Source organism: Scyliorhinus canicula, chromosome 15 (assembly GCF_902713615.1).
Source record: "Scyliorhinus canicula chromosome 15, sScyCan1.1, whole genome shotgun sequence".
In the NCBI taxonomy this organism is placed as follows: domain Eukaryota; kingdom Metazoa; phylum Chordata; class Chondrichthyes; order Carcharhiniformes; family Scyliorhinidae; genus Scyliorhinus; species Scyliorhinus canicula.
In genome coordinates this window covers 25,439,998-25,457,881 of record NC_052160.1, presented here as the reverse complement: position 1 = coordinate 25,457,881, position 17,884 = coordinate 25,439,998, and the positions used below count along the sequence as shown (strand labels likewise).

General features: G+C 49.6%; 1 protein-coding gene across 3 annotated transcripts in view; it reads left to right on the top strand.

The window, feature by feature from the left end:
* The window catches only part of polr3e (polymerase (RNA) III (DNA directed) polypeptide E), a 91,597-nt gene that overhangs the window by 52,093 nt on the left and 21,620 nt on the right, over positions 1-17,884 (top strand). For all 3 annotated transcript variants that reach the window (XM_038819730.1, XM_038819729.1, XM_038819728.1), the window contains 2 exons: positions 3,338-3,402; positions 8,227-8,723. In XM_038819730.1, the coding sequence (XP_038675658.1) occupies positions 3,338-3,402; positions 8,227-8,723 (562 nt within the window). The remainder of the gene's footprint in view (positions 1-3,337; positions 3,403-8,226; positions 8,724-17,884) is intronic.

Genomic DNA, 17,884 nt, shown 5'->3' with positions numbered 1-17,884 from the left:
TTTTTATGAATGGAAACGGCAAGTGGCTGAACATCTTCCCATCAGAAAAAACAGCAAGTAAAACACCCGCGATTTTTGTATCTCGCGTATCATGCGACCCCCGAAATTTAGGCTTCAAATTAGGTGCTCAAAAGTCGCATGTTACGCGAGTATATACGGTATCTAAAATCCTGCATTTGTCACAAGGTAGTCTTTCAATTTCTGAATATAGGGCATACAAAGGAAAATCGAGCTGACATTTTGGGGAAATGGAAGTAAAAGTATATGATAAAGGGAAGGCCTGAGGGGCGTCACGGTGGGTGCAGTGGTTAGCACTGCTACTTCACGCCGCCGAAGACCCGGGTTTGATCCTAGCCCTGGGTCACTGTGGAGTTTACACATTCTCCCCGTGCCTCTGTGGGTCTCACCCCTACAACCCAAGATGTACAGGGTAGGTGGATTGCCCCTTAAATGGATAAAAATTAATTGGATACTAATTTTTTTTTAAAGTGAAGGCCTTGAGCACTTAATCCAGACAAAAGGAGGACGAGGAACAGTTCTAAAAAATGTTGAGTCAAGACCCCTCACACCATTCTGATCTGCCATTCAGCAAGATCATAGTAAGAAGTCTTACCACACCAGGTTAAAGTCCAACAGGCTTGTTTCGAATCACTAGCCTTCGGAGCACCGAAAGCTAGTGATCCGAAACAAACCTGTTTGACTTTAACCTGGTGTTGTAAGACTTCTTACTGTGCCCACCACAGTCCAATGCCGGCATCTCCACATCAGTAAGATCATAGCTGACCTTCTGCATCAGCAACATTTCCCTGCCTATCCCCGTTTTCTTGGTTCCTTGTATCCGTAAATGTATCAACTCAATCTTGCATATACTCAACAATAGAACACTAACAGCTCTCTGGGTAGAGAATTCCAAAGTTTCACAATCCTCTGAAGACATTTCTACTCATCTCAGCCCTAAACTGCCAATTCCTTAATCCAAGACCATCGTCCATAGTTCTGGACCCCCAGTCGGGAAAACATCACAGCATCTACCCCGTCAAACCTTAAGAATTTTAGAAGTTTCAATAAGGTAAACATTGTTTCAAGGGGCTACTGTGCAACCTTTGAGCTTTAATTCTTCAGCCTCCCTCCCTGACTCTAGGTCATGTTCCAAGCCAGTGACTCACTTCAACTGGTGACTGGGAGGAGCACAGGAGGTGCCCAAAGTTACTCACTGTCTGCCTTTAGGTTTATTATTTCTCCTTGTTAATTCTCTGTCTAAAACCACCAAGCCATCGCTGCTGAATCTCTCCTTGTGATAATGAAACTACAAAGCCCCATCCTATCCAGCACATTGTGTCCCATCGGCAGCACACTGTACTGAGGTGATGCCGTTACTATGGTAACAGCATAATTTTGCGGCTAAGCTGTTAATGTGATCAGACTGTCTGTCACTCCACCCTCTCTGAGCCTCAACATGTTACAACATGATTCTGCATTCTTCAAATTATTACACTGTAATTCTCTGAAGACTCAGCGCGCTCTTTTTCGTTCATTCCTTTCACAGCACAAAAATAAGTTTTCTTTTTAAACCATACAACTGCATCTTGTACAAAGAACCTTTCTGTGCAGATTTTTACACAGTCACTGGCTGGCTCCTTCTTTCTCATAAGAGCACCATTATAACAGGCCGTCGAGTATCATTGCTAATTTAGAGTGTCCAGGCTCATTCCTGGATAATTTAAGTGGTAATGAGTGAATATTTTACCACGGGGAAAACTGACATTACCTTGCAGTTTTAATCGAGATTAAACACCTCCCCCACCCCTCCCACCACTATTTCCAGTAAGCTTTGGGTTTTTGATTTACCTTTTCAATGCGCTGCCTGCAGCCATTAGATGAATGTGTTGCATTCCAGGCAGTTCTTGTGTGTCTGCACATATGCATTGTGTTGGAAATTAAATGAAAATTGCTTATTGTCACAAGTAGGCTTCAAATCAAGTTACTGTGAAAAGCCCTAGTCGCCACATTCCGGCACCTGTTCGGGGAAGCTGGTACGGGAATTGAACCGTGCTGCTGGCCTGCCTTGGTCTGCTTTAAAAGCCAGCGATTTAGGGCTTTGTAAATCATTTCCCAGCTGCATTGTTTGTGGGACATATTGAGACTTGAAGAAGTTGTCCTCCGAAATTACTGGGAGAGATTGTCCCCCACCCAGAGGTGCAAGTTTTCTGTCCCCGTTTCCTCTAGACCCACAATACCTACAACTACTGGTAGGGGCTGTATCAGCAGAATTATTTCCCTCACAGCACAATCCCTGTTTTATGAAGTCTGAACAAGTTGAATACGGTAAAGTTACTGAAAAGAGGTTTCCATAATCATGCTTGTTGAGAGGAAGAATTGGCAAGTTTGAAAGCCTATTTATGACCTATTCAAGCTTACCAGAAATCTAATTTTAAACCTCCTGTGTTTTGACTTTATTTTTAATTAATTAATGGCGATCCTTGGGATCTTTACATAGAACATAGAACAGTACAGCACAGAACAGGCCCTTCGGCCCTCGATGTTGTGCCGAGCAATGATCACCCTACTCAAACCCACGTATCCACCCTATACCCTTAACCCAACAACCCCTCCCTCCCTCCCTCCCTCCCTCCCTCCCTCCCTCCCCCTCCCTCCCTCCCCCTCCCTCCCCCCCCCCTCCCTGCCTCCCCCCCTCCCTGCCTCCCCCCCTCCCTCCCCCTCCCCCCTCCCTCCCCCTCCCTCCCCCTCCCTCCCCCCTCCCTCCCTCTCCCTCCCCCCTCCCTCCCTCTCTCCCCCTCCCTCCCTCTCTCCCCCTCCCTCCCTCTCTCCCCCTCCTCCCTCTCTCCCCCCTCCCTCCCTCTCTCCCCCTCCCTCCCTCTCTCCCCCCTCCCTCCCTCTCTCCCCCCTCCCTCCCTCTCTCCCCCCTCCCTCCCTCTCTCCCCCCTCCCTCCCTCTCTCCCCCCTCCCTCCCTCTCTCCCCCCTCATTCCCTCTCTCCCCCCTCCCTCCCTCTCTCCCCCCTCCCTCCCTCCCTCCTCCCCCCCCCCCCCCTCCCCCTCCCCCCCCCCCCCCCCCCCCCCCCCCCCCCCCCTCCCTCCCTCCCTGGGACCCTGGAGCTGTGAAGCATTTATGCTAACCACCGTGCTGCCGTACATTACTGAACAGCTTCTACAGTGACTACAGCTTTCGTTTAATCACAGATAGGAGTTGCTGAAGTGGTACTTGCTCAGCCGAGTTGCTAATCAAGTGCCCATCGATGAAGGGGGCTATGTAATAAAATGTTTACAATGGGAGATACGTTTGCGGTTGTAACTATGCAGGGCTTTCTCTGTGTGCAGGTTGGAGAAAGTATACCATCTCTCCAAGGAAGACATGATGCCAAAGAAATCTGCGCCTCAAGCAGGTAAGCATGTCAAGAAACCAGTCAACTTTTAATCACCGAGTGCATTTAATTTATGGCAAACCCAAAAATGACGATGGCGTCCCATTTGTAACTCAATGTAGCATGTGCCTGTTTTAGACATTAAAGCAAGGTGGTCTACTCAAGATCAAATTCAGTTTTTATAACTTGAAATTATTGGGCATTTAACATTTTTGAGATTGCACATTGTAATTCTGCCCATTTTCCCATCTAAATCATAAATGGCATTGGCAGCAATTACTGCACTTCCCATCAAACAAGTTTCTTCAAGCCTTTTAACAGGTGGAGTGGGATTTAAATATTGTGCATGACCAAAATGCAATTTATCTCCAATTTTATCCCAATTTAAGTTTTTTTTTCTAAATGAAAGACCCTACCGCTCCTCTGGGTTGTCTGATTGGTTCACGCTTTAGTCATGTGCCTAGCAGAGTCCAATTGCAAAGGAAAGACATTTCTTGGACAGGCATCTCTGAGAAACAGCCCTTGCCTGTTCCTTCCAGCAATTCTCAATCTGCCTGTGCCATAGGGAAGATGTGCAATTAGGTGATTGGGTACTGGAGATGAGTGGTGGTGGTGGGGGGGGGGGGGGGGGGGGGGGTCTGTGGCCACAGCTCTTCCTTTCCAAGTGCCACCTGCTGTCTCATGCGCAGTTGTGGCACAAGCCCAAGAGCGAGTCATTGCTCACTTTGCCAATGTTGCAAAGTAGTGTGCAGCAGTGAGAAAGTGGGGAGGGGGTTGCTGTTGGGGCAATCGCCTTGAAAATAAAGCACGAAAGAAGTATACATGTATTGGGCATACAAAAGAGACCAAGTCACATTCCTTATGTAGAGTCATGTGGGTTAACATGGACCATTTACTGTTCCTGAAATCACACTGTTAATAGCGGGAGGTTAATACTTGAAAATTAAAACTTTGCGCAACTTTTTAATTGATTAAAATTAGGCGTTGAGCTGTACAGATTACAAAAGCCTGGCGCAGTGGTTAGCACTGCAGTTTCATGGCGCCGAGATCCCAGGTTCAATCCCGGCTCTGAGCCACTGTCCGTGTGGAGTTTGCACATTGTCCCCGTGTTTGGGTGGGTTTCACCCCCACAACCCAAAGACGTGCAGGGTAGGTGGATTGAACACGCTAAATTGTCCTTTAATTGGAAAAAATTAATTGGGTATTCTAAATTTTAAAAAAAAGGAAAGCCTGTATTCAGTCTCCAGTCTGCGGTGTGTTAACTGATCTCAGCCAAAATAGGGGAAGCAGCCTCTGCAATTCTGTACTGATGGGTGGGATATCAGCCATTTTCAGTCATTATCAGGTATTCCAAACGGGAAATATGCAGGCACCTATGGGTGAGGAAAAGTCGGATTCAGTTGCAATTTCCCCCTCCTGTTGAAAACTGCACTCACTGTCGAGGCTCAGGCAGAATGGATGGTTGGAGCAGGGGGTCTGGTGGAACAATATCCTAACATGGGCGTGGTAACTTTCAACGGAAATGAAATGAAAATCACTTATTGTCACAAGTAGGCTTCAAATGAAGTTACTGTGAAAAGCTCCTAGTGGCCACATTCCGGCACCTGTTCGGGAGGCAGGTACGGAGGAATGGTAAAATGGACAGCAAATGTCTCTGTCATTTCCATCAGGTTCTAGCCTCCATATTGGGGGCTAGTTTAATTCACTTGCTATATAACTGGTTCATAATGCAGAGCAAGGCCAGCAGCAATTTCTGTACCAGCTGAGGTTATTCAACATCTTCAACTTCTCAACCTTGTCTGAGGTGTGACGATCCTCAGGTTAAATCACCTCCAGTCGGCTCTCCCCCTCAAAGGGGCAAGCAGCCTATGGTCAACTGGAACTATGTCGACTTTACATTTACCTTAGTCTCCATGTTACGGAAAGGCTAAAGAGGTACTATATGGAGAAGGTACAAAAATTATTTATGAAATTGATACCAGAACTGAAAGCTTTTAACTATCAGGTGAATAAACTTGTTCTTTTCTCAAGAAAAGGGAAGGCTGGGAGTCACCCAAGCCAGAGGTACGGTTTGGCAGGGTAGACATGGTAAAGATTACATAGAACATACAGTGCAGAAGGAAGCCATTCGGCGTCTCGAGTCTGCACCGACCCACATTAAGCCCTCACTTTCACCCTATCCCCATAACCCAATAACCCCTCCTAACCATTTGGTCACTAGGGACAATTTATCATGGCCAATCCACCTAACCTGCACGTCTTTGGACTGTGGGAGGAAACCGGAGCACCCGGAGGAAACCCACGCAGACACGGGGAGAACGTGCAAACTCCGCACAGACAGTGACCCAGCGGGGAATCGAACCTGGGATCCTGGCGCTGTGAAGCCTCAGTGCTATCCACTTGTGCTACCGTGCTGCCCATTTGTGGGAAGAGCAAAGGCAGAGGCCATCAAGAAAGATAATCAAATAGGAAATTTAGAATAAATGTCTTTACTCAGATTGCAGTCATAATGTGGAACTTGCTACCACAGGAAATGGTTGAGATAAATAGAACAGTTGCATGTAAGGGAATTTAAATAATTACCTGAGGGAGAAAGAAATAGAAGGATATGTTGATGAAGATGAGAGTGGGAGGAAGCTCTTTTTCTTTAAAGTATTTTTATTTGCCATATTTTTTCATTTTCACCTTACAAGAAAGAAACAGAAGCAAAACAACCCCAACAATATATAACAGAAAAGAAAGCAGCCCATCCCCCCACCCCACCTGCCTCCCCTCCTCAACATTCAACGGCAACCTACTCCCAAAAGTGCAGAATAAACAAACCCCTGAATTGTAGAACCCCCCCCCCCCCCCCCCCCCCCTCAGCTGAAACTTTACCTTCTCCAGGATCAAAAACTCCAGCAGGTTCCCCTCTCCAAGCCAAGGTACAAGGCGGGCAAGCCGACCTCTACCCAACTGGACCCAGCTACGAGTGATCAGCGGTGAAGGCTAAAACGTCTGCTTCCGCACCCGCCCGCCTTAATCCCCTCCATAGACACCCTTTCCTCCAGGATCTCGCCATAGATTGTCGAAACAACCCCCTCTCCAACCCTCCCACTGACAGTACCGCCTCCAGCAACAAGGAAACTGGTGCTATCGGGAAGGTCGGATGGATGGATTTGTTTATTGTCGCGTACCAAGGTACAGTGAAAATAATTTTTCTGCGAGCAGCTCAAACGGATCATTTAATACATGAAAAGAAAAGACATAATAGGGCAATGCAATGTAAATACATAGACACTGGCATCAGGTGAAGCGTACAGGAGTGTAGTATTAATCAGGTCAGTCCATAAGAGGGTCGTTTAGGAGTCTGGTAACAGTGCAGAAGAAGCTGTTTTTGAATCTGTTCGTGCGTGTTCTCAGACTTTTGTATCTCCTGCCCGATTGAAGAAGTTGGAAGGGTAAATCTCGAACCTGCTGGTACCTAAACCCTTACCCCTGCACCAACCCGCACTTCTCTCCCAACTCCTCCAAGCTCGCGAATCGTCCCCCAAGAAAAAAGTCCTTCATTTCCTTAATTCCCCCCCTCGTCCCATCCCCAAAACCTTGCATTCATCCTCCCCAGCTTGAACCGATGATTCCCCCTAATTGGCACCCCCCTGACCCGGCACCAGATTAAAACGTTGCCTAAACTGCCTCCAGATCTTCAAAGTGGCCACCACCATCACCGGGCTCACCGAGTACTTTCCCAGAGCCATTGGAAGCGGTGCCGTTGCCAGCACCCTCAACCCTGACCATCTACACGAGCCCTCCTCCATCTTAGCCCATTTGGTCTCACCTTCCTTGGTCTAGCCCCGCACCTTCTTCACATTCGCCCCCCAATAGTAGTACAGTAAATGTGGGCCTGCCAACGACAGAGGGAGGTTGTCCTACCTTGCCAAATCACCCTCTCCAAAAAAACTAGTAAAATTATACCTTTGGAGCCCACCCCAGTCCCGAGCCACCTGCACACCCAAGTATCTAAAGTGGGGTTTGCCAGGCGAAATGGCAGCCCCCCCGCCTCCGCCTTTACTCCAAGCTGGGAGACCATGAAATATTTGTTGTTGTCAAGGTTCACTTTATACCCCGAGAGCGTCCCAAATCTTTGAAGCAGCTCCATTATAGAGTTAGATAGGTTCTTGATTAATATGAGAATCAGGGATTATGGGGAGAAGGCAGGAGAATGGGGATGAGAAAAATAGAATAGTTGCATGTAAGGGATGGGTCAAGTGTCCTAATTCTGCTCCGATGTCTTATGGTCTTGTATTCCCAGTGATGTGCTCGGATCCAAAATGTTCAATAACAGAACATCAACATATGGGTTTACCTAATGCTCCGCCCCCCTCGCTATCCCCTTCCACAGCCCTGAGCTCCTTAGCGTGATGGCCAGAGGCTCTATAGCCAATGCAAACAACAGGGGGACATAGGACACACCTGCTTCGTATGCCGATGCAGAGCAAAATACCCCAAATTCATATTAGTGTGAACGCCCGCAATCGGCTCCTTGTACATCAGCCACACCCACGCCGCAAAATTCCAAATCCTTCCAATAACCCCACTCCACCCGATCAAGCGCCTTCTCTGTCCAGTGCCACCGCCACCTTCGTCTCCTTTCCCTCCGCCGGAGACAGGATCACGATTAGCAACCTCGTCACAGTCAGAAAAAACTGTCTTGGGAGGAACTTCGTATAGAACATGATCACCAGCATAGACTAGCTAGACTGCACGGCCTCTTTCAATATATGGGGAATAAAAAGACATGTGGCATTCTGCAGTTTGTAATGTTTTCATGCAAGCAGAATTAATTGTTTGCTTTATTTTGAGCAGCCTTGCCAGCGGTGGTGTGTGGGGAGCGAAGGCTGGCCATGGCCAAAGAGAGAGCACGGGAGAATCATGCTGTCCTGGAGAACGACTACCGGCGGCGAAAGACTCCACATAGGACAGGCACATCAGCTCCTGAGGGCACCCCGCTCACCATCAAGATCAAGGAGGAGCCGCTGAGTGAGGAGGAGCCCATGGACACAGACTCACGGCTGGGAAGTGAGGCAGCCAATGGGATCCACTCAGACGAGAGCTCTCGTGACTCAGCAGACTTGCTCGCTGAGAGCCAGGGAGCTCGGAGTGAGGCTGTGAAAGCAGAGCTGAAAGAATTTGTGCGGGGGACACTCAGGAAACACTTTGTGCTCAGTTTAAGTGAGTTGAAGCGACTGTTTAACCTGCACTTGGCAAGTCTGCCCCCTGGGCATATTTTATTCAGTGGCATTTCAGACCGAATGTTACAGGAGACCCTTTTGGACTGTGGATGCAAACAGATCTTGGTGCCTGTGAGTATCTCTAAATTGCACTACAGCTCTTATAAACTGCTGGTGGGTGTTTTTGTGATAACAGGAGATTCATATTCTGCAGTTATTGGGAACATAGGAGCAGGAGAAAACTGAGAGGTTACATAAATGTAATAAATGTGCTTAAAATGGGGAATGGTTTAGGTAAAGTAAGTAAAGAGAAACTGTTTCCAATGGCTGAAAGGTTGATAACCAGGTGCATGAATTTAAGATGCTTGGAAAATGAAGCAGTGGGGACATGAATGGCAAGGATTTGGGAGAAAAAGAAATGGGGAAAGAGCAGGGAATGGGACTAACTGGAATACACTTCAGAAGAGCTAGCACAGACACAATGGACCAAATGGCCACCTCTACTGTACTATTCTATGCTTCTAAGCCATTCAGCCCTTCAAGTCTGTTTCGTCTTTCAATTAGATTGTAGCTGATTTGAAAAAATGAAAATCGCTTATTGTCACGCGTAGGCGTCAATGAAGCTACTGTGAAAAGCCCCTAGTCGCCACATTCCGGCGCCTGTCCGGGGAGGCTGGTACGGGAATCGAACTGTGCTGCGGACCTGCTTGGTCTGCTTTAAAAGCCAGCGATTTAGCCAAGTGAGCTAAACCAGCCCCTACCTCAACTCCCAACCTCAACTCCCAACTATCTGCCTTGGTTCTGAAACTCTTAATACCCAACAAAAATCTGTTAATTGTGTTTTGAAATGTTTGATTCCAACTTCAACAACTATTTGGTGTGGAATTCTAGATTTCCTGAAAAGGCATCTTTTCATAAGATATGAGCGTAAGAAATTTGGATAGGAAGCATATTGCATTTATATAGCGCCTTGCTATATATATATATATATATATGTGTGTGTGTGTGTGTGTGTGTATATATATATATATATATGTATATTTGTATATATATTTATATAGCCCCTTGGTACCTTCCAAAATACTTCACAGCCAATTAATTGTTCAGAAGTGTAGCCTGTGTTGGAATGTAGGGAAATTCCAGGCCATTTGTGCACAGAAAGCTCCCATGAGCCGCAATGAGGTAAATAACCAGGTGATATGTTTCAGCTAGTGATTTAAAGATGAGTAAAGGCCAGACGAAGTGGGGAGAACTCCACTTCCTCGTCTTTGAATAATGTCATGGAGTCTAACGTCTATCTGAGAGGGTAGGATCTGCTCAGGTGCGTGTAAAGCTGGAGACCAGTTTGAGCTGGTCTGTGGTATCCTTCACTGTCAAATAGCCTGCCAGCTATTTTCACACAACAGATGAAATACTGGGAAACGTCTGGCCATCACTGAGGCCTACTCAGCACGGTGTGCTGGGATGTGTCTGCAATCAAATATAATGGGTTGGGAAAAGAATTGAGTGCGGGGAATCATTTTAAACGGGCTCGTTAGTGAAGGAAACGTGAGCGAATGTGAAGTGATGTCATTGTATAGCACAAATTTATCAATGCTGCTGTTTTACTCAAATCTAAAAAGTGCATTGGAGGCTCCACAGTCAGAGTCTGCAGATCTGGCAGGTGGCAGGTGTTAATCTCGTACTGTGTTCCACACATTCTTCCTCTTGAAGGTGATTCTGCACAGTCGGGTCAGAGAAGGACAGGGCTCACTTCCGGTTGCAGCTATGCCTGGGTAGGTCGCACGGTCGGCAGCTCCCGCTGATAACGGACTTTTGGGCCCTTTTACGGAGGTCCAGCGGCACTTGGACGACGATTCCCGATGTGGGAAGGAAACATTGAGGGTCCCCCAGCGCTGTATGGAGTGGACCAGGAGTGGGGCGATCAAAAAAGCGGCTTTGGAGAAGAGAGGAGAACGGGTGTGAAAAAACAAGATGGCGGCCGGCGGGGATCAGGCAGCGTGGGCCCAGTGATCATGGGAGCAGCAGGAGTTTCTCAGAAGCTGCTTCGCTGAGTTAAAGGCGGAGATGTTGGCCCCAATGAAGGCTTCTATTGAAAGGTTGGTGGAGACCCAGAAGATGCAGGGGACGGCATTCAAGGAGGTGCAGCAGAAGGCCTCTGATAACGAGGATGAGATTTTGGGCCTGGCGGTTAGAGTGGAGGCGCACGAGGCTCTGCATAAAAGATGGCAGGATAGGCTGGAAGACCTTGAAAACAGGTCAAGGAGGCAGAACCTGCGGATTCTGGGTCTCCCTGAAGGCGTGCAGGGATCGGATGCTGGTGCGTATGTGACCACAATGCTGGGAACGCTGATGGCCGCGGGGGCTTTCCCGCGGCCCCTGGAGCTGGATGGGGCGCACAGAGTCCTGGCAAGGAGGGCGAGCGAGCCGCCGAGAGCTATGGTGATAAGATTCCACCGCTTCCCCGATAAGGAGCGTGTCTTGCGATGGGCGAAGAAGGAGCGAAGTAGCAGATGGGAGAACTGTGGGATCCGTATTTACCAGGACTGGGGTGCAGAGCTGGCCAAGAGGCATGCGGGATTCAACCGGGCCAAAGCAGTCCTCCACAGCAAAGGGGTGAAGTTCGGGCTGTTACAACCGGCGAGGCTGTAAGTTACATATCAGGACCGGCACCACTATTTCGATACGTCGGATGAGGCGTGGACGTTTATAAAGAACGAGAAGCTGGACTCTAACTAATGGACTGCAGTATGTTGTTGGGGCATGCTGGTGGGGTGGTGGGTGCTGATGGGGGGGGGGGGGGGGGGGGGGGTGGCACGGGGCGCGGTGTTATGTTGGGTTTTCTCCCCGTGTTCTCTTTTGTTTATGTTGCCCCCTGGGCCCTCAGGGTTCTGGGTTGGGTCACAGTTGGGAAGAGCTGCGTCACAGGTGATGGGGTCAGGCCAAACAGTGAGAGCAGTTTGTTCGCTCAACGTTGGGGGGTAGCACCCGAAGTTTGTTTGTTTGAGAGAGTTGTGTTTTTTCTCTGTACACATGGGATGTTGGGGGAGGACTCTCTTTACCTCACTTAGTTGAGGGAGCGGGGGGTTGGAAACCCGTAGAGGGAAGCCAACAGGGGCATTGGAGGTAGAGGCGGGAGCGGCCGGGGTCAGCATGAGTCAGCTGACTTGCGGGAGTGCAATGGGGGGGGAAGGGGGGTTAAGCGAATGCTTGACTAGGGAAGGGGGGGGGGGGGGGGGGGGGCTGGGATGCTGCTTTGCTGACTGGAGGGGAATCAGTTTTCAGAGTAAAGGGGAGAGTTGGGATGGGGAGTCTCCGGCTGGGGGGCTGGAGCGTGCGGGAGGCTGGCTGAAAAAAGGAGATGGCTAGTCGGCGGGGGGGGGGGGGGGGGGGGGGGGGGGGGGGGGGGAATTAACCCTCCGACCAGGCTGATCACGTGGAACGTGAAGGGCCTGAAGGGGCCAGTCAAGAGGGCCCGTGTGTTTTCACACTTAAGGGGGTTAAAGGCAGACATAGCCATGCTACAAGAAACGCATCTGAAGGTCGCGGATCAAACCAGGCTGAGGAAGGGATGGGTGGGGCAGGTCTTCCACTCAGGGCTGGATGCGAAGACCAGGGGGGTTGTAATCTTGGTGAGCAAGCGGGTGGCATTTGAGGGGGGGGCTATTGTGGCGGTTAAAGGGGGTAGATATATTATGGTGAGTGGCAAACTGCAGGGGGCCTGAGTGGTGTTAGTGAATGTGTATGCTCCGAACTGGGACAATGCAGGGTTCATGAAGTGGATGTTGAGTAGGATTCCGGATTCGGGGGGGGGGGGGGGGGCACGTCAACACGATCCTGGACACGGCACTGGATCGATCTAGGTCTAGATCGGGTAAGAGGCCGGCAGCGGCCAAGGTCCTGAGGGGGTTCATGGACCAAATGGGGTGAGTGGACCCATGGAGTTTCGCTAGGCCAAGGACGAAGGAGGTTTCTTTCTTCTCCCATGTTCACAAGGCGTACTCGCGGATTGACTTTTTCGTGGTGAGTAGGGCGCTAATCCCGAGAATGGAGGGGGTAGAGTACTCAGCCATTGCGATTTCGGACCATGCCCCACACTGGGTGGAGTTGGGGCTGAGGGAGGAGAGAGGCCAACGCCCTCTGTGGAGACTGGATGTAGGACTGTTGGTGGATGAGGTGGTCTGTGGGCGGATTCGGAGGAGTATCCAAAGTTATGTGGTGACCAACGATACTGGGGAGGTTTCAGTGAGTGTGGTCTGGGAGGCGCTGAAGGCAGTTATCAGGGGGGGAGCTAATTTCAGTCGGGGCCCACGGGGACAAGAGGGATAGGATGGAGAGGGAGAGGTTGGTGGGGGAGATACTTAGGGTGGACAGGAGGTATGCGGAATCCCCCGAGGAGGGTTGTTAAAAGAGCGGCGGAGCCTGCAGGTGGAGTTTGACTTGTTTACCACAGGGAAGGCAGAGGCTCAGTGGAGGAAGGTACAAGGAGCGGTACGAGTATGGGGAGAAGGCAAGCAGGATGCTGGCACACCAACTGCGGAAGAGAGAGGCGGCCAGGGAAATTGGGGGAATTAGGGACAGGGGGGTAACACGGTGCTGAGTTCGGCAAGGATCAATGAGGTCTTCGAGGACTTTTATGGTAACCTGTATGAGTCAGAACCCCCCAGGGGGGAGATGAAGTGATTCTTGGACCAACTGAGGTTCCCTAAGGTGGAGGAGGGGTGGGTAGAGGGATTGGGGGCCCCGATTGAGATGGAGAAATTGGTTAAGGGTTTGGAGGGTATGCAGTCGGGCAAGGCCCCGGGACATAATGGATATCCCATAGAATTTTACAGGAAATTCTCAGAGCTGTTGGGCCCGTTATTGTTGAGAACCTTCAACGAGGCTAGGGAAAAGGGAACCCTTCTCCCGACGATGTCACAGGCTCTGATCTCGCTCATCCTTAAGCGAGATAAGGACCCATTGCAATGTGGCTCCTACAGGACGATATCGCTCCTTAATGTAGATGCCAAACTGTTGGCCAAGATCCTGGCCACCAGAATTGAGGACTGTGTCCCGAGAGTGATCAATGAGGATCAGATGGGGTTTGTGAAGGGCAGGCAGCTGAACACGAATGTGCGGAGGCTCCTGAATGTGATCATGATGCCCCTGGAAGGAGGGGATGCAGAAGTGGTGGCGGCAATGGACGCAGAAAAAGCCTTCAATCGGGTAGAGTGGGAGTACCTGTGGGAAGTGTTCGGTAGATTTGGATTTGGCGCGGAATTCATAGGGTGGGTTAAATTGCTGTATCAGGCCCCTGTAGCGAGTGTGTCCACGAACCGACTGCGGTTGGAGTACTTTAGGCTGCATCGAGGAACGAGGCAGGGGTGCTCCCTGTCCCTCCTGCTGTTTGCCCTGGCAATTGAGCCGCTGGCCATGGCGATGAGGGAGGCCAGAAACTGGAGGGGGCCGGTTCGGGGGGGGGGGGGGGGGGGGGGGGGGCATCGGGTTTCACTGTATGCGGATGACCTGCCCCTGTACATTTCGGACCCGGTGGAGGGGATGGGGGAGGTCATGCAGATCCTTAAAGTTTTCGGGGTATAAGTTGAATGTCGGGAGAAGCGAGCTTTTTGTGATACGTGTGAGGGGCCAGGAAAAGAGACTGGGAGAGCTACCGCTTAAGATGGTGGAGAGGAGCTTTCACTATTTGGGCATACAGGTGGCTAAGAGTTGGGATGCCCTGCACAAGCTCAATCTAGCGCGGCTGGTGGATCAGATGGAGGAGGACTTTAAGAGGTGGGACATGCTGCCGCTTTCCCTGGCGGGCAGTGTGCAATCCGTGAAGATGACGATCCTCCCCAGGTTCTTGTTCGTCTTCCAGTGCCTTCCCATCCTCATCCCCAAGTCCTCCTTCAAGCGGGTGATTCATGGGATTTGTGTGGGCAAACAAGACTTTTCTTAGATATGTCCATGATTCAGAAATGGGTAGTAGAGGGAGGGGGGGTGGCATGGAAGCGGTTGGAGGAGGCGTCTTGCAGGGATACTAGCCTGGGGGCATTGATAACGGCACCGTTGCCACTCTCGCCGACACGGTACACCACGAGCCCGATGGTGATGGCGACATTGAGGATCTGGGGTCAGTGGAGACGATACAGGGGGGAGGTAGGGGCCTCAGTTTGGACCCCGATACGGAACAATCACAGGTTCGTTCCAGGTAGAATAGACGGTGGGTTCCTAAGCTGGCACAGAGCGGGTATTAAAAGGATGGGGGACTTGTTTATTGACGGGACTTTTGCTAGCCTGAGGGCGCTGGAAGAGAAATTTGGGTTGCCCCCAGGGAATACTTTTAGGTACCTGCAGGTCCGGGCTTTCGTGAGGAAGCAGGTGGGGGAATTTCCGCTGCTTCCGTCCCGGAGGATACAGGACAGGGTGGTCTCGGGCGTGTGGGTAGGGGGCGGAAAGGTATCGGACATATACCGGGAGCTGCAGGAGGCGGAGGAGGCCTCGGTGGAAGAGCTGAAGGGCAGGTGGGAGGAGGAGCTGGATGAGGGCCTGTGGGCAGACGCCCTGGGCAGGGTCAATTCCTGCTCATCTTGTGCCAGGCTTAGCCTGGTTCAGTTTAAGGTGGTGCACCGGGCGCATATGACAGGGGCGAGAATGAGCAAGTTCCTTGGGGTGGAGGACAGGTGTGTGAGGTGTTCAGGGAGCCCAGCAAACCATGCCCATATGTTTTGGGCATGCCCGGCACTTACAGAATTTTGGAGAGGCTTTGCAAAGGCTATATCCAAGGTCTTGGACACTCGGGTAAAACTAAGCTGGGGATAGCGATATTTGGGGTGTCAGGAGATCCGGGAATGCAGGAGTCGAAAGAGGCCAAAGTCTTGGCCTTTGCCTCCTTAGTAGCCCTGAGACGGCTTTTGTTAATATGGAGGGATGCGAAACCCCCAAGTGTGGAGACTTGGGTCAGTGGCATGGCTGGGTTTCTAAGTTTGGAAAGGATAAAGTTTGCCTTGCGAGGGTCCATGCAGGGGTTCTCTAGGCGGTGGCAACCGTTCCTTTACTTTCTCGCGGAACGTTAAAAGTGGAGGTCAGCAGCAGCAGCAAACCGGGGGGGGGGGGGGGGGGGTGTTTATGGGTGGTGGATAGGTTTTACTTGTAAACGGCAGATACCCCACCTTGCTTTGTTAAGTTGTTAATTCGCTTTTCTTTATTATTATTATGTTTTTTGTTGTTTTCTTTCTGTAGTGGTTTGTAAAATTTTGAATAAAACCAAATTTTTAAAAAAAGAGAAGGACAGGGCTGCCTTACACCTACCCACCCTCAGCAGGCATATGCATCAAACGCTGTAATGAGCCTGGTGACAGATGCTATTGCAGGAACTGCATTTTAGGGAATCTATGTAAAAATGCAAGTTCCTCTCTGCCTTAGTTTTCTGGAATTTGAATAACGTGCACTGGGAATCAGAGGGATTTTGGATAAATGTCATCCCCTCCACTGGATCTCTCCAGAAATGGAAGCATTTTAATTTATCCGTATTGATGTGTGATATCCCTTAAGCAGCAGCAGGTTCTATCTTGGGTCCTACTATTAAGCAGGATTTGCATTTAGAACATAGAAAATACAATGCAGAAGGAGGCCATCCGGCCCATCGAGTCTGCACTGACCCACTTAAGCCCTCACTTCCACCCTATCCCCGTAACCCAATAATCCCTAAATAAACCTTTTTTGGTCACTAAGGGCAATTTATCATGGCCAGTTCACCTAACCTGCACGTCTTTGGACTGTGGGAGGAAACCAGAGCACCTGGAGGAAACCCACGCACACACGGGGAGAACATGCAGACTCTGCACAGACAGTGACCCAGTGGGGAATTGAGCCTGGGACCCTGGCGCTGTGAAGCCACAGTGCTAATCACTTGTGCTACTGTGCTGCACCTTTTGCAATTTTGGGACATCCCAAAATGTTTTCCAGCCAATGAAGCACTTTCTGAATTGTAGTCACTGTCGTAATGTGGGAAACCCAGAAACCAATTTGTACAAAGAAAGTTCCCACAAAACAGCAATGTGATTGTGACCAGGTAACCTGTTTTTGTGATGTTGATTGAGGGATACATCTTGTCCAGGACACTGGAGGACATCCCTCCTGTTCTTCAAAGGTGCCATAGGATCTTTTCCCTGAGGGGGCAGGCCTTGATTTCCATTCAGAAAATGTCAGCTCCAATAGTGCAGCACTCCCTCAGAACTGCACTGGAGTGTCAGCTGGGATTTTATGCTTGAAAGGTATCTGGTGACCGCAGGTTCTGTACCGCATATGAGTCAGCCTTACAGTGTGGGCCCTCCCCTCTATAACATTGAACCCAATTTCAAAAGTGCTGATAATACAACACCTACAAGGAACTCCTGCACTTCTTTGTCTCCGACGTGGAGGCCTTCCACTCAACAGTCTCTGGCTCCTCCTTGGCCATTTGCACTTCACTCTTCTGCCTTCTTCTGACCGTGCAACTTTTAAAAAATAAATTTAAAGTGCCCAATTCTTTTTTTCCAATTCTGGGCCAATCCACCTACCCTGCACATCTTTGGGTTGTGGGGGTGAGACCCACGCAAACACAGGGAGAATGTGCAAACTCCACACGGACAGTGACACGGTGCTGGGATCAAATCGGAGCCCTCAGCACCATGAGGCAGCAGTGCTGCCCACTGGGCCACCGTGCCGCCTATCTGACCTTGGAAATTTCTGTAGCTTTGCCACCTCTGCTCCTTCTAACACTTTAGGGATTGTGGTCAAATCAGTAGAATGTACTTCAGGGAATAAAAATTGAAAATGCTCTTTTGTTATCATTGTAAAGAAAATTTGAATCTGTAGTATGATAGGACAGTTTAAGCATAGAAAAAGATCTGCATCCAAGAGATTACAATATAAGAAAAGCAATAAAGCAGTTCAGTATTTCAGCTTTGCGTGTGATCAGAACCTAGGATAGGAGCTCTCGGCATTTAGCAGATCATGACAACTGCACAAAACCTTTTAAATTATTGATGCTAATGCATCTGCCAAAGTCTCTTGTGCTGGTGGTGTAGTAACCCAAAGATCCTTAGTGAATAAATGCCTGCGCATTAGAATTGATGTTAACTTCTTTTGATCTGGTTTCAGATTTGTCAGACGTTTTTTAAAAATAAAGTCAAGCTCCCAGCCCTTAAATTGATACTGTGCCTTACAGCCTCTCAGAAGTAGCCAAAAACACTTCACAAGCAGTGATTACCTTGAGGTGTAGTAACTTGTTGTTTTGGTGAACGCAGCAGCAGTTTGTGCACAGCAAG